This window comes from Dryobates pubescens, chromosome 10 (assembly GCF_014839835.1).
Source record: "Dryobates pubescens isolate bDryPub1 chromosome 10, bDryPub1.pri, whole genome shotgun sequence".
In the NCBI taxonomy this organism is placed as follows: Eukaryota; Metazoa; Chordata; class Aves; order Piciformes; family Picidae; genus Dryobates; species Dryobates pubescens.
The window spans coordinates 15,528,250-15,544,549 of NC_071621.1; the positions used below are offsets into that span (position 1 = coordinate 15,528,250).

Below are 16,300 nucleotides of genomic sequence, written 5' to 3' on the forward strand. Positions count from 1 at the left end.
GCTCTGAGCAACCTGATATAGTGTGAGGTGTCCCTGTCCATGGCAGGGGGTTTGGAACTGGATGATCCTTGAGATCCCTTCCAGCCCTGACAATTCTGTGATTCTAACCCCCAAAGCCTTAGTGCCCAATCTCAACTCAAAGTTGCTTGAAAAGAGCCCTTTCCCATCAGAAACTCATGACATCCATTGTCATGAACAGATTGAAACCACATGGAGAAGGTGAAATTCACCCATCCTTTAATAGTGGTTTCAGCCAAGCAAGCAATTTCTCTGACCTTTGGCTGCCTGGGGATTAGCACTGAAGAGCCAGCAAAGTGCCAGCTCCAAAGTCTATAGTCAGACAGATCACAGCAGCATGGCTTGGCTCAGCTGCTCAGGTCATTTAATAGCTCTTGCCAAGCAGGAATTACAAGAGACTTTCAGTGTGAAGGGAATTAATGCATGTACCACAGACACACAGCAATCTATTATTGCCCAGAGATCACAGCTCCTCATTTGTCTTTTCCCAAAAGGACCCAGAAAAAGAAAAGCCATCAGAATCACAGAACCAATTATTGAGATTGGAATAGACCTCTGAGATCATCAAGTCCAGCCTATGACCTAACACCATGATTAGACCATGTCACTAATGCCACATCCAATCCTTCCTTAAACACCACCAAGGATGGCAACTCCACCACCTCCCTGGGCAGTCCATTCCAGTGTCTAATTCCCCTTTCTGTGAGGAAGTGCTTCCTGATATCCAAACTGAACCTCCCCTGGCACAGCTTCAGTGCATGCCCTCTCCTCGTATCACAAGTTGCCTGGGAGAAGAGCCTGACCCCCACCTGACTACAACATCCCTACAGGTAGTTGGAGAGTGTGTTAAGGTACTCCCTGAGTCTCCTCATCTCCAGGCTAAACAACCCCAGCTCACATAATCACATAAATATTCAGGTTGGAGAAAGAAAATCACAGAAACACAGAAACATTCAGGTTGGAAAAGAGCCTCAGGATCACCAAGCCCAACCCAGAACCCTACTTTACAAGGCTCACCCCTAAGCCATAGCCCTAAGCACCACACCCAAACCACCTTGAAACACATCCAGGCTTGGGGACTCAACCACCTCCCTGCCCAGCACATTCCAGTGCCTGACCACTCTTGCCATGAATAAATGTCCATTCTAAACCTACCCAGTCCCAGCTTGAGGCCATTCTGTCTTGTTCTGTCACTAATGACCTGTGAGAAGAGACCATCACCAACCTCTCTACAATGTCCTTTCAGGTAGTTGTAGACAGCAATGAGGTCTCCCCTCAGCCTCCTCTTCTCCCAACTAACCATCCCCAGCTCCTTCAGTTGCTCTCCATCACATTTATTCTCCAGGCCCTTCCCAGCTTCCTTGCCCTCCTCTGCCCTGGCTCCAGCACCTCCACATCTCTCTTGTATTGAGGTGCCCAAAGCTGGACACAGCACTGGAGGTGTGTCCTGACCAGAGCTGTGTCCCAGGGGACAATCCCCTCCCTGCTCCTGCTGGACACAGCATTGCTGATGCCAGCCAGGAGGCCTTTGGCTTTCTTGGCCACCTGGGCACACTGCTGGCTCCTCTTCAGCTGCTTGTCCATTAGCTCCCCCAGGTCCCTTTCTACCAGACAGCTTTCCAGTCACTCATCACCCTATCTGTATCCTGGGGTTATTGTGGCCAAAGTGTAGGACCCTGCATTTGGCCTTATTAAACCTCATCCTTTTGGCCTCAGGCCACTGAACCCAGCCTGGCCAGCCCTCTGAAATGTCTTCCTACCTTCCAGCCTCAGTCCAGGATGTTTTGAACCATCTTGAATTGTTAACTTTTCACACCAAGAGAATTAATTTTAAAAGCAAACACCCAATTCATTAGGAAGGGTTTGATAACTCATAGATACTGCCCTGCAGCTACATGAGCACCAAGAGATACTTCAAAGGCTGGGAGAAGCATTACAAGTATTTGATATTCCTCCTACTCATCTCTCAAAGATCTCATCTCTCATGGCTACACAGCTTAGAATCATAACATTTGTCAGGGTTGGAAGGGACCTCAAGGATTATCCAGTTCCAACCCCCCTGCCATGGGCAGGGACACCTCACACTACAGGTTGCTCACAGCCACCTCCAGCCTGGAAAGCACTTCAATCAGTGGTAATGATCAAACCAAGGGCTCCAGCAGTCATTTCAGCCTCTTCTAGCTCTCTCATAGCTTTGGACATTGCTTGCAAGGCTTGAAAATCCCAAACCTAATTTGTTTTCAAGCCATAGAGGCACTGGACTCATAAGAAGTGGAGTGCTGGCCTCTCATAAAGCAGTTTTACAGCTAACTGCTCATAAACCAGTTAATGTGGACACACCAGCAGATGCTTCCAAAATTCCTCCTCCAGTGGCCACTGCTGCTGCTGTAAGCCATTTACAAAGCCAAGGCAGAGCAACACCCTTAGGAGCAGCACCTCAAGCACTATTCTCATTTGCAGACAAGTCAGAGGGAGTGAAGGGAGGAGAAGACAACAGTTTTTCATCTCCAGAGATGTCCTGTAGTGCTTTAGAAATCCTCAACCAGCAGAACCACAGAACTGTCAGGGTTGGAAGGGACCTCAAGGATCAGCCAGTTCCAACCCCGCTGCCATGGGCAGGGACACCTCACACTACAGCAGGTTGCTCACAGCCACATCCAGCCTGGCCTCATCCTCATGGCCCTTCTCTGGGCATGCCCCAGCACCTCCAAATGTTTCTTGTACTAGAAGCTCTAGAACTGGATACAGTACTCCAGGTGGGGTCTCACCAGAGCAAAGTAGAGGGGGAGAATCACCTCCTTTGACTTGTCCAGGGAGATACACCTGGATCTGGGCATTTCTGCTTTTCTTCACCACTCTTACACATTCCCCATCCTCATCTCATTGCTGTGACCACAACATGCCCATATGAGAGTATTCTTGGATAGCCCAGCAGCAGGCAAACCACGCCATTTAGAACCATAGAGTCATTTAGGCTGGGAAGGACCTTTGAGATTATAGAATGGTCTGGGTTGGAAGGGACCTCCAAAGTCCATCCAGTCCAACCCCCTCTGCACTCAGCAGGGACATCTTCAACTAGATCAGGTTGCCCAGAGCCCTGATCCAGCCTCAATTTGAATATCTCCAAAAAGGGGGCCTCAACTACCTCCCTCAGCAACCTGTTCCAGTGCTCCACTGGAGCTTTGGATGTTGTTTCTACCATCTGAGATCATCAGGTCAAACTGTTTCACTAGGACTGCAAAGTCCACCACTAAACAATGTAGACATGGCACTCAGAGGTGTGAATTACTGGGTATGGTGGTGTTGGGTCAATGGTTGGCCTTGAGGACCTTAGAGGTCTTTTCCAACCTTAATGATTCTATGTCCCTCTGCACCACCTCTACACATCTTTTAAATCCCTCCAGGTGTGGTGACTCCACCACTTCTCTGGGCAGCCTGGTCCAGGGTTTGACAAGCCTTTTGGGGCAGAATTTTTCCTAATGTCCAACCTAAACCCTCCCTGGGACAACTTGAGGTCATTTCCCTTGTCACCCTCTGTAACACAGCAGAAGCACTGAGCAGGAACTGGAGGTGTCTGTGCCCCTGGCTGGGTTGCTCGAACTACTCTGTGCAGCCACTACTTGGGTGGTAGGAAGGGGCTGAGGGGTGCCTCAATTTAAGTATCATCTGCCTGAAACACCTCTGCAGCTGGTCTAGGGACCCACAGAGGTGCATCAGGAGGCAACAGATCCATCAAGCCTTCTCCTCAAGGCATGACATTTTTATAAGGACATGTAGTGAGAGGATGTGGGTTGAGGGTTTTAAACTCAAAGGAGGGCTCTGAAAATTGGATTTAAAGAAGAAATTCTTCATTGTGAGGCTGGTGAGGCACTGGAACAGATTGGTCAGAGAACCTGTGGCTCTCCCATCCCCAGAAGTGTTCAAAGCCAGGTTAGATGAGTCTTTGTGCAACCTGGTCTAGGGGAAGGTGTCCCTGTCCGTGGCAGGTGGGTTGGAACTGGGTGGTCTTTAAGGTCCCTTCCAATCCAAAGCATTCTATAGTTGTCCAAGAGCTAAAATCTGGAAGACTGTCATGGGAACACTGGCACAGTCATAAATTCAGATGGAGAAACCTCAAGGAAAATCATCAGGGTGAGCACCTCTCAATCCACAGCAGAGCACCCCATGTCCTTTTTGGTTGCTGATTTGGCAACAGCCACAATTTCCAAGTCTCAGCGCTCCCAGCACAGGGCACAACATGATGGGCTGCAGCTTCCTCCTGTCTATTCCATCAGCCACCTCTGCATATCCTCATGCTCTGGCCCCATCTCTCTCTCTCAAGAAGCTCATTCTTTTCATAGGTCAGAAATGGGTGCCCTCACAGCCAACTACCTGAGCTTTTAAAGCCTCCTCCTTCAGCAGTGCTTCTCTGCAAGAGCTTCAAGGCATCAACCAGATCTGGCCTCAGCCTTTCTTCTTCCCCCAAGCTGAGAGTGGCACCTTTGAAGTCATCACTTTCCAAATACTTTCTAGGAAAAGCTTGGCTAAGCCCCTTGATAACATATGATGGATTTCCTGGGAAGCACAGGCAGCCTAGACTTCTGTCTGGAAACCAAAGATAAGGGGGGGGGGGGGGGTGTGAAGAAAAAGGAATACAAGAACCATCTTCCCAGGCTGCTTCTGCTGGAATAAGGACAAAAGAAACATGGACATTTCATGACCACCAGAAACAGGACAAGCCCAGCTCTTTCCTGGCTTCTCTGAGGCTCTTTAAAGGGTCTGAAGGTCTCTTTTATCCCTATGGCCTTCCTTAAGGTGTTTCCCCAATCTTTCTTCTCCCATTGCCTCATCAACTGCCCAAAGCCATCAGTCCTCAAATCTCCTTGCCTACACAGGCTACAGGCACCAAGATCTTAATTCAAACTTGGTTTCCACTGCAACACAGGGTGAAAACTGAGGGATGGTAAAGGTGCATCCCCTACAATTGCTTTTGGTTTGCTATTCTGTACTCCTGGAGCTTCACCAGCCTCTTTGGGACTTTCTGGTGCATCCTAGGTGGGTTTCTTTAGGTAAACAACAAACTAACATTCAGTAATACTGAAGTCACCTGCACTAATTACAGTTTAATCAACACAATCCACTCAGTCCCTTCAAGGAGGACAGAAGCAGCAGCATCTGCTATATCCTTCTGAAAAAGTGTAAGGAGAAGGAAAGATGGATGATGGGATTCCACAAAGTACAAGAGAGACAGAGACCTGCTGGAGAGAGTCCAAGGGAGAGCCACCAGGATGCTTAGGGGACTTGAGCATCTGCCCTGTGGAGAGGCACTGAGAGCCCTGGGGCTGTTTAGTGTGGAGAAGAGAAGGCTGAGAGAGGATCTGAGCAATGTCTATCAGTCTCTGAGGGGTGGGTGTCAAGTGAAGGGGGCCAAGCTCATTTTGGTGGTGGACAGAGGAACAATGGGTACAAACTTGAACATAGAAGGTTTCAGCTCAATAAGAGGAGAAACTTCTTTACAGAGAGGGTGACAGAGCACTGGAACAGGATGCCCTGGGGAGTTGTGGAGTTTCCTTCTCTGAAGACTTTGAAAACCCACCTGGATACATTCCTGTGCAGACTACCCTGGGTAATGCCTCTTTGGGAGGGGGGTTGGACTGAATGATCTCTGGAGGTCCCTTCCAACCTCTAACATTCTATGATTCTGTAATTCTAAGAGCAAAGAGGAAGAAAGAGGGATGATGGGATTCCACAAGGTACAAGAGCAAAGAGGAGGAAGGAAGTATGATGGGTTGAGCTTCAACAAGGCCAAACACCAGGTCCTGCACTTGGGTCACAACAACTCGAAGCAATGCTACAGGCTTGGGGCAGTGTAGCTGGAAAGCTGGGTGGCAGAAAGGGACCTGGGGGAGCTAATGGACAAGCAGCTGAAGAGGAGCCAGCAGTGTGCCCAGGTGGCCAAGAAAGCCAAAGGCCTCCTGGCTGGGGTCAGCAATGCTGTATCCAGCAGGAGCAGGGAGGGGATTGTCCCCTGGGACTCAGCTCTGGTCAGGCCACACCTCCAGTGCTGTGTCCAGCTTGGGGCACCTCAATACAGGAGAGATGTGGAGGTGCTGGAGCCAGGGCAGAGGAGGGCAAGGAAGCTGGGAAGGGCCTGGGTTATAAATGTGATGGAGAGCAACTGAAGGAGCTGGGGATGGTTAGTTGGGAGAAGGGAAGCCCTCATTGCTGTCTACAACTACCTGAAAGGACATTGTGGAGAGGCTGGTGCTGATCTCTTCTCACAGGTCATTAGTGACAGAACAAGAGAGAATGGCCTCAAGCTGGGACTGGGTAGGTTTAGACTGGAGAGTAGGAAACATTTTTTCATGGCAAGAGTGGTCAGGCACTGGAATGTGCCGGGCAGGAAGGTGGTTGAGTCTCCAAGCCTGGATGTGTTTCTAGGTGGTATGGATGTGGTGCTTGGGGCTATGGTTTAGGGGTGAGCCTTGTAGAGTAGGGTTCTGGGTTGGGCTTGGTGATCCTGAGGGTCTTTTCCAACCTGAATGTTTCTATGACTCTGTTTCCACAGGGCACAAGAACAAAGAGAAGGAAGGAGGGATGCTGGACTCCCATATGGTGTTTTTCCACCCAGATAATGAGTAGAGTGCATAAAACCAAAGGGCTTGGAAGGAGCACATCTGGCAGCTATAACAAGGAAATGCCACAATCTGAATGAAACCCTGGAGGCCCATAAGGTTGGGAAAGTCACAAGGCACCTTTGTGTATCTGAGGAGGCCTGGCCCGTTTATCACATAGAGCTTGTGCATGGATCCTTTCAAAGCCTCTGAATAAAGTTGCCACGACAAAGCATTACAAATGGTGTCAGCCATTGCTTCATGAGCTAATCAATCACCTATGAAAAGGTCAACCCTGCTCAGGGGTCGCTTAACATATTAGCCAGAGCCTGAATTTGCAGGCTGGCAAGTTAAAGCTGCAGAGAACACAACTGTGACCTACCAAGTCAGCTGTGATTCCTGCTGGCAACAGCCATGCTGCTACACGAGATGCTTTGCAACCCTAGCTCCTCACCTTCCACCATAAGGAAGCCTTTAAGCACATTCACAAGTACTAGGGAGAAGTGTCTGTGTGAGGATGATTCTTGGGTGAGGATGATTCTGGGCTGCATCAAGAGAAGCATAGCCAGCAGGTCAAGGGAAGTGATTCTCCCCTCTGCTCCACTCTGCTGAGACCCCACCTGGAGCACTGTGTCCAGTTCTGGAGCCTCTGTTCCAGGAAGGATCTGGAGGCGCTGGAAGGTGTCCAGAGAAGGGCCATGAGGATGAGCAGACCTTCTTGTGGCCTTCCAGTATCTGAAGGGGGCTACAAGAAAGCTGGGGAGAGACTTTTGAGGGTGTCAGGGAGTGATAGGACTAGGGGGAATGGAACAAAACTAGAAATGGGTAGATTCAGATTGGATGTTAGGAAAAAGTTCTTTCCCATGTGGGTGGTGAGACACTGGCACAGGTTGCCCAGGGAGGAGGTGGAAGCCTCATCCCTGGTGGTTTTAAGGCCAGGTTGGATGTGGCTCTGAGCAACCTAATCTAGTGTGAGGTGTCCCTGCCCATGGCAGGGAGGTTGGAACTGGATGATCCTTGAGGTCCCTTCCAACTCTAACAATTCTATGATTCAAAATTACTCATCAGTGGTGGCCACCACCAAGTCATAACCACAGAATCAGTGTGTGATGATCACAGGTTGGAAGGGAGCTTAAAGATCATCTGATTCCAACGCCCCTGCCATGGGCAAGGACACCTCCTTCTAGACCAGCTTGCTCAAGGCCTCATCCAAACCTGCCTTTGAACACCTCCAGGGTTGGAGCCTGCTCTGGGCATCTCAACAGCTTGATTTCTGTGCCTCAGTTTACCCAGTGCCAGAAGAAAACAGGAAGCCTGTATTGGTGACAGGCTTTGGGATTTCACCTGAACATCAAGGAATTCCACTTACTAACACTTCACACACTTCACACTGGGGAGGGAAAGGGAGGTAACTTGGAAGAGTGCTGAGCCAGAACTGGTTGACTTGGGAAATTCTCAGTTCCCTCCCTCTGCCACAAGCCCATCTGCTGCAGCTGCCTCAGGTCAAGGAGGTTGAGGCACTCTGCCAAGCTCTATTAAGGTTTTATTGCACTAAATCAAAGCAGCCTCAGGAAGGTGCTGATAACACTGTGGTGGTGGTTTCCCCAGTAAAGATATAAAAGCCTCTTTGTCAAGAAGGATGGGGAATGAAGCAACACTCCTGGCCCAAGGTGCTTCCAAGGAGCCCTGTGATATCTTGCTACCATTGCTCTTTTATTGATTGGGCACCAAAGACCCTTCAAACTGCGATCCATCAACAGAAAACGCGACAGCTCCTGAGCTCCACCAACTGTGGGGCATCTGCTGCTGGGTTCACAGGAGCAGAGGCACTGCAAGGCATTGTTCCAGGCTTGGCAGCTCTTCACTGATGGGAACAGCAAGCCTGTGGAAACACCTCTGCTACAACTGCTGAATGCTGCTGTCAGAAGAGGATGGAGGCAGGGAAAGATTTCAGCAGCTACTGATAGGACCAGAGAAGCCATGCACCAGTCTGTTCCAGAACCTCACCACCCTCCTAATGATGAATTTCTTCCTAGGATCCAGTCTAACCCTGCTCTCCCTCAGCTTAAAAACATTCCTCCTTGTCCTATTGCTAGACACCCTTATGAAAAGTCCTTCTCCAGGCTGAACACCCCCAGCTCCCTCAGCCTGTCCTCATGGCAGAGGTGATCATCTTTGTGGCCTCCTCTGATCTCACTCCAACAGCTCCTTCTCCTTCCCCTGCTGGGGACAGCAGAACTGGAGGCAGGATTGGAGATGGGGTCTGAGCAGAGCAGAGCCAAGGGTCAGAATCCCCTCTCTTGCCCTGCTGCCCACACTCCTCTGGCTGCAGCCCAGCACACAGCTGCCTGCTGGGCTGCATGAGGGCACTGCTGGCTCCTGGGGTGCTTCTCATCAATCAACACCCCCAGGTCTCTTTCTTCAGAGCTACTCTCAACCCACTCTGCACTCAGCTTGTAACCTCCTACCATGTATTCTTCCACAACTCAGAAAGGCAGCAAACACCAGAAATTAGAATTCTAAATCCTCATCTCCATGACAAAGAACAACAAAGATCCCAGCGACTGCACAACCCCAGCCAGTCCACAGAAGTGTCTTCTTCTCTTTGATGGATAGATAAAAGAGTGATCATTGCCGCTTTCTTCTGCAGAATCTCTCCCCCCACGTGTGTGTGTGGGGTGTGTGTCCCTACATCCACCTAGGATGATTTCCCTGACGTGATATTTGCTGTGAACAAACAACACAGGTTTGCAAGTAATAAAAAAACCCCCAACACAACCAAACATCTCTGAACAAAAGCAGCTGATGGATTGAACTTCGTGTTAATACAAAGCAAGCCATCAACAACTCCCACGTGGATCCTCAGCCTGCAACATCTCTGGATGGTTGCAGCCAGCCCTGGACTCTAGCCCTGGAGCAAGAGCTATTCTGGTGTTGTAATAGGCAGTTAGCAGTTCATCTGGGGTGAGGCACACAAGCTGTGCACAGAGCAGGGTGTTTAGGTGCAGCAATTCAGAGAGTTTAATTGCTGGCAATCCATCAACAGGATCCTGGGATCTGGGAGTTACCTCAGAAGTTGCCAGCTGAACTTCAGGCCTTTAAAAGCACACGTGGAGACTACAAGGCAAAGCTTATTGACCCACAGTGTCTCTGTTCAGGGGGACCAGAACTCAGTTAAGACGACTGAGAGCCTCACTTATTCAAGGTGAGGCTCGACAAGGCTCTGAGCAGCCTGATCCAGTTGAGGATGTATCTGCTGACTGCAGGGAGGTTGGAATAGGTGACCTATAGGGGTCCCTTCCAACCTGGGTGGTTCTATGATTCTATGAGAGAGGTGATTCTGCCATGTTGCTCTGCTCTGGGGAGAGCTCACCTGGATTACTGCATCCAGCTCTGGAGCCCTCAACACAGGAAGGACCTGGAGCTGATGGAGCAGGGCCAGAGAAGGGCCAGGAAAATGGTCAGGGGGTTGGAGCAGCTCTGGTACAAGCACAAGCTGAGGGAGCTGGAGTTGTTCAGCCTGGAGAAGAGAAGGCTCCAGGGAGACCTTCTAGTATTCTTTCAGTACTTAAATGGGCCTAGAAGAAAGAAGGAGAGAGACTGTACCCAAAGGCCTGTAGTGGCAGGACGAGGGGCAATTGTTTGAAATGAGAGCAGATTTAGATTGGATGTGAGGAACAAGTTCTGCATGAGGGTGGTGGAACACTGGAACAGGTTGCCCAGGGAGGTGGTTGAGGCCCCATGCCTGGAGATATTGAAGGTGAGGCTGGACAGGGCTCTGGGCAACCTGATCTAGTTGAGGATGTCCCTGCTGAGTGCAGAGGGGGTTGGACTGCATGACCTTTGGAGGTCCCTTCCAACCCAGACCATTCTATGAACTCTCTGAAAGGAGGTTGGAGTAACCTGGGGGTCTCTTCTCCCCAGTATCATGTCACAGAATGAGAGGAAACAGCCTGAAATTGTGCCAGGGGACATTTAGATTGGACATTAGGAAAAAATTATTTGCTGCTAGAGTGGTCAGGGATTGGAACAGGCTGCCCAAGGAGGTGGTGGAGTCCCCATCCCTGGAGGCGTTCAAGAAACCTGTGGCCATGGCACTTGGGAACATGGTTTAGAGTCCATGGCGGTGTTGTGTCGATGGTTGAACTCCATCTTAGGGGTGTTTCCCAACCAAAACAGTTCTGTGATTCCAATATGCTCAAAGGAAACTTCTGCTGGCTCAGAAGCCATCACTCAGACTAAGGTGGCCACAGACTGAAAGCCAAGAACAAAGCAGCCCCAACGTTTCTCCTTGGCGGGAGGAAATCTGGTTTACGCCGCACGGGCGCCAGCAGCGACTTTTCAACTCACACAGGAGCTCCCAGCCAAGCTGCACCACCACCAATGAACAAGGAGCATATCTTTGGCACGGGACCTGCTGCTCAGAAGTGTTTTCTCCTCGACAGTCTCTTTTTCCACAGGGAGAAAACCACTCCGCTGCCAGGATGATCCTCGGTTACAGACTTTGAAACAAAACAGAGAAGCTGATTGTCACCGGTGCAAAGCTAAGCCCTCAGAAAGCAACAAAAAAGATCTTCTGGGAGCATTGTCAGAATAAAAACCACACAAGATCTGAGTTTTGGGGAGGGGTTTTTTTTGCCTTTTTAAGTAGTAAGCACACTAAAAATGTCCAGACAACATAAGAGCACAGAAAAGCAGCAACACACAGCCGTTACCCAGAAGATGCAAGAAGGTGGTTTGGACAGCAGCTTTTTCACTCTTCTTCCTATAAACACATCAGGTCTCATGAGGCTCCATCTCACAGCCCCCAAACCCCACAGAAGTTGCAAGTCCAGCCCTGCTGCATGGAGTCCCCCTCACAGGGCTCTTAAAAATTGCATTTCTCCAGGGGAGGGAAGGATCACCTCTAAGAGTCTGCCTATTTATTCCCTGCTAGTTTTCACCTCCTGCTGCCTTTCCCTACCTATGAACCTGAAGGCACCTCAAAAGATCATCTAGTCCAACCCCCAAGCTAGAGACAACTCAGAAATAGAGGTCCTACGTATTCAGCTGAAGACAAGTACATCAATAAGTCACAGAGCAAGGAGCATACCTGAAATCTCACCCAGCACCAAACTATGGACAAATCCGGCCATACCACTCAACCTCTCTGAGCACCATGACCAACCAACCATGCCCATCTGCTACATCAACCACATACAATGGCTTAGGTTGGAAGAGATCTCAGAGACCATCTCCTCCAACCTCCCTGCCACCTCTCAACTAGACTCAGCTGCTCAAGGCCTCATCCAGCCTAGCCTAGAACACCCCAGGCAGGAGGCAGCCACAGCCTCCCTGGGCAGCCTGTTCCAGAGTCTCACCATCCTCCTGCTGAAGAACTTCTTCCTCAGCTCCACTCTAACCCTGCTCTCCCTCAGCTTCAAAGCATTCCCCCTTAGCCTGATGCTAGATAACCTTATGAAAACACCTTCTCAGCCTTCCTGTAGGATCCCTTCAAGTGTTGGAACCACATGCTGAGGACCTCTTGCAGACCTCCAAAACACAGGGTAAATGCTTTCCACGGTCTAATCCACATCAAATACCCACAGCACTTTCAACCAAGCCCCAAATCCATTCCCAAGTCAAGAACAACACAGAATACAGAATTAACCAGGTTGGAAAAGACCTTTGAGATCATCAAGTCCAACCTATCGCCCAACTAATCAACTAAGTACCTCATTCAGTCCCTTTGTAAACACTTCCGTCACCATCCCTGGAGGTGTTCAAGAGGGGATTGGAGGTGGCACTTGGTGCCGTGGTCTAGTCATGAGGTCTGTGGTGACAGGTTGGACTTGCTGATCTTTGAGGTCTCTTCCAACCTTGGTGATACTGTGATGGTGGAGAAGAGGCAAAGTGGTCAAGCACTCACCTTGGTGGTGTCATCATGTGACCGCTGGTACCGTTTCCAGCGGCAGCCGTAGATCCCGGTCAGACAGGACAGACATAGCTGTGGCTCGTAGTACTGCAATGGTTGATGTTTAACCATGCTCCTTCCAGCCCCTCAGGAGGGAGGTATCAGAAAGCCATCAGGTCCTGGGAGCAGCCTGTCAGCAAAGAGAAATAAACAAGGGAGGTTAAACCAACACAAACGACAACAGCAAAGGGAAACCTGAAAGCGCCAAGCAAGATTTTCAAGCAATTTAATAATTAACCATCTCCTCTGGCTCTGAAGAGAGGAGGAATAATCAGCCAGTCTATTCCCTGCCCTGCCAGCATCTCCTGCTTGGTGTTACTCAACAGGACTGAGAAGTTTAATTAGTTTGCAAGTTTGCTTCTCCTTGGGTGGTTTCTCCCACACCGCTGCAAGTGAAATGCCTTCACGGGAGCTAGCGGTGAGAAAAGCCACCCAAGGACAAGGAGCAGGAGGTGGATCAATTGCAGCCTGGATGATTGGATTATGAGGAGTGATTGAAATGTGAACCAACCATAGACTCTGCAAGCACAATCTTAACATTGAGTCAGAGACCTCTGCAAAGCTGAAAGCCAGCCAAGCATAATCAGTTTAACCACAGCATCCTATGGAGCCGGCAAAATGATCCCAGGTGAGGAGCTAGCCCCTCTCAAAAGGTAGGGACCATCCTCTGCCCCTTGATGTGCACCTCCAACAAGCAGAGAATCAGAGAGAGAGGGAGGGAGAATCAGAGAGAGAGGGAGAGGGAGCATCAGAGAGAGAGGGAGAGGGAGCATCAGAGAGAGAGGGAGAGGGAGCATCAGAGAGAGAGGGAGAGGGAGCATCAGAGAGAGAGGGAGAGGGAGCATCAGAGAGAGAGGGAGAGGGAGCATCAGAGAGAGAGGGAGAAAGAATCAGAGAGAGAGGGAGAATCAGGGAGAGGGAGAATCAGGGAGAGGGAGAATCAGAGGGAGAATCAGGGAGAGGGAGAATCAGAGGGAGAATCAGAGGGACAGTCGGAGAGAGAGAGAGAGGGAGAATCAGAGAGAGAGAGGTAGAGGGAGAATTAGAGAGAGAGGGAGAATTAGAGAGAGAGGGAGAATTAGAGAGAGAGGGAGAGGGAGAATCAGAGAGGGAGGGAGAGGGAGAATCAGAGAGGGAGGGAGAGGGAGAATCAGAGAGGGAGAGGGAGAGGGAGAAAGAAACATAGAATGGGCTGGGCTGGAAGGGACCTCCAAAGCTCATCCAGTCCAACCCCCTCTGCACTCAGCAGGGTCATCCTCAGCTAGCTCAGGTTGCCCAGGGCCCTGTCCAGCCTCACCTTGAATATCTCCAGGGATGTGGCCGCAACCACTTCCCTGGGAAACGTGTTCCAGTGTTCCACCACCCAACTATCATCCCTCACAGCGATGCAGACCTGCTTGCATCCTTCACCCAGGAGAAAGCTTTCCGCCCCCACCTCTCCAGCAAGCAGCATTCCCTCCCAGAGGAGCAGACTGACTTCAGTGCAGCTGCTCTATTTGCCATGCCTGGGAACTTTGCTGTTTTGAGGGAGAGAGCTCTGCTTGCTCCATCCATGACGTCCTTTGTGCGTCACAGGGCTCTTTTTTGTTGTTTCCCCCTCTTGATCTCTATATATTTAGATGCTCTTTTTCGTCTCTGGTAGATTCCTATCAAGACCACACCAACTCATCTTCTGCTCTAACTAATTCATAGACTCACTGTTCAGGCAGAGGAAGCTCAAAGCAAATATCTGCCAGGCTGGTGGCACCACTCCTCTCACTCAGCTGTCTTGAACCCCCTCCTACCAGGGGTTTTCCACAAGCCTACACCCCACAGCCCCACACATTGCTGGTAGGTGGGCAGTCGGTGCACTCTGAGGGATGCTCAGCAGCACTTGAGCTTGCAAAGTGCTTGGCTGCCTTTCCAGGGCATGCACAGCTGAGTGCATGACATGTGGGCAGTGAGGCAACTCCACCCTCTCTAGGGGAAACGTTTCCTTTCCTCAGGCAGGATCCCCAGTGCTCAGGTCTTGCAAATAGTGATGAGCAGCCATGTCCTCACTGGCATCAGCAAAGAGTGACAGGGCTTAAGGAGATGGCTTCTCCCCCTCTACTCTGCTCTGGTAAGATCCCACCTGGAGCACTGCACTGAATTACATAGAATACATAGAATAAACCAGGTTGGAAGAGACCCCCCAACACAAGGAGGACATGGAACTGTTGGTGTGGGTCCAGAGGAGGCTACAAAGATGATCAGAGGGCTGGAGAACCTGCACTGTGGGGAAAGGCTGAGAGAATTGGGGCTGTGCAGTCTGGGGAAGAAAAGGCTCCAGGGAGACCTTAGAGCAGCCTTCCAGTACCTGAAGGGGGCTACAGTAGAGCTGGGGAGGGACTTTTGACAAGGGCTTGGTTGATAGGATATGGAACACTGGATTGAAGATGGAAGAGAGGAGATTTAGACTGAAGATTAGGAAGAAATTATTGACAATGAGGGTAAGGGAGACACTGGAACAGGTTTTCCAGTGGATGCCCCCTCCCTGGAGTCATTCAAGACCAGGTTGGACAAGGCCTTGAACAACCTGAGCTAGTAGAAGGTATAGTAGAAAGATGATCTTTAAGGTCCCTTCCAACCCAAACCATTCCATAATTCTATGAACCTCACCACCTAAGAGCCCTTCATAGCCATGTCTCATGGAAGGAAGCATCCAATAACGTATTTTTCACTATAGCTGGTGTAAAAAGGGATGCTGCAGGCTTTGCAAGCACTGTGGCAGAGTCTAGGGATGTCAGTGAGGACACAGACAGCTCAACCCTTCCAGCTTCTGTCCCTCCCCGTGTCCATTTACGCTCTGTGCTTCGTGCTGACAGCCCAGGACAGCCCTGACCTGACTTTGTCACAGCATCCTAGAGGCAGAAAGATCTTGCTAGTTGGTTTTTATGGTTTCCAAGCCCACCAGACCATGCTGTCTCCAGAGCCCATACCCATAGGTCAACCCTATGGAGCCTTCCTCTGCCTACAGACACACACTGAGGAGCTTTGTCCTTCCACCAAAACTCTCCCCAACGCCTTGAGCAGCGCCTGGAGCACTGACAACAGCAGAGGACACAAGATGTGCAGGACTCACAGACCAGTTCATAGCTAGCCTGGATGCCCACGTGGCTGTGTTCATTCCCTCAGGGAGGACAGGAAGGACAGAGGCACAAACACATCCAGCCTGAAACAAGAGCTTTGTGCTCATCACATCTGCCCTTAAGCGCTGCTGTGCCACCTCCATGGCCTCACGCTCGAGGTCACCTCTCTGCCTGCATTTCATCTCTTTACATGCTATTTATAAAAAGCTCAGCATTAGTCACTGCACATGTTGCCTCCTCCTATCTTCAGGCTTTTCTCTGCTTCAGGATTGTCCCTCCAAAAACTGAGTTTCCCAGGCTGCTTTCCCTGTGGGTCAGCAGCACGCTGCAGGCAGAAGCAAATGTCAGGTAGAATAGGACAGAAACGCTGAGGACATGCAAAGTTGGATGCTATTTAAGGGGCTTGGGCAAAGCCATAAACTCTGCCCTGAAGAGCCTAATCAGCAAGTGACCTCTGCTACAAAGACAGGCTGAGGGAGCTGGGGGTGTTCAGCCTGGAAAGGAGGAGGCTCCAGGGAGACCTAATAGTGGTTTGCCAGTACCTGAAGGGGGCTACAAGAAGGATGGAGAGACACTGTTTGCAAAGGCCTGCAGGGACAGGACAAGAGACAATGGCTTCAAGAGCA

General features: G+C 50.3%; 1 protein-coding gene across 2 annotated transcripts in view; it reads right to left on the bottom strand.

Annotated features, from left to right (window-relative positions):
- GDPD5 (glycerophosphodiester phosphodiesterase domain containing 5) overlaps positions 1–16,300 on the bottom strand; it is a 272,894-nt gene that overhangs the window by 156,916 nt on the left and 99,678 nt on the right. For both annotated transcript variants that reach the window (XM_054164479.1, XM_054164478.1), the window contains exon 2: positions 12,520–12,694. In XM_054164479.1, coding sequence (XP_054020454.1) covers positions 12,520–12,636 — 117 coding nt within the window. In that variant the 5' untranslated portion in view covers positions 12,637–12,694. The remainder of the gene's footprint in view (positions 1–12,519; positions 12,695–16,300) is intronic.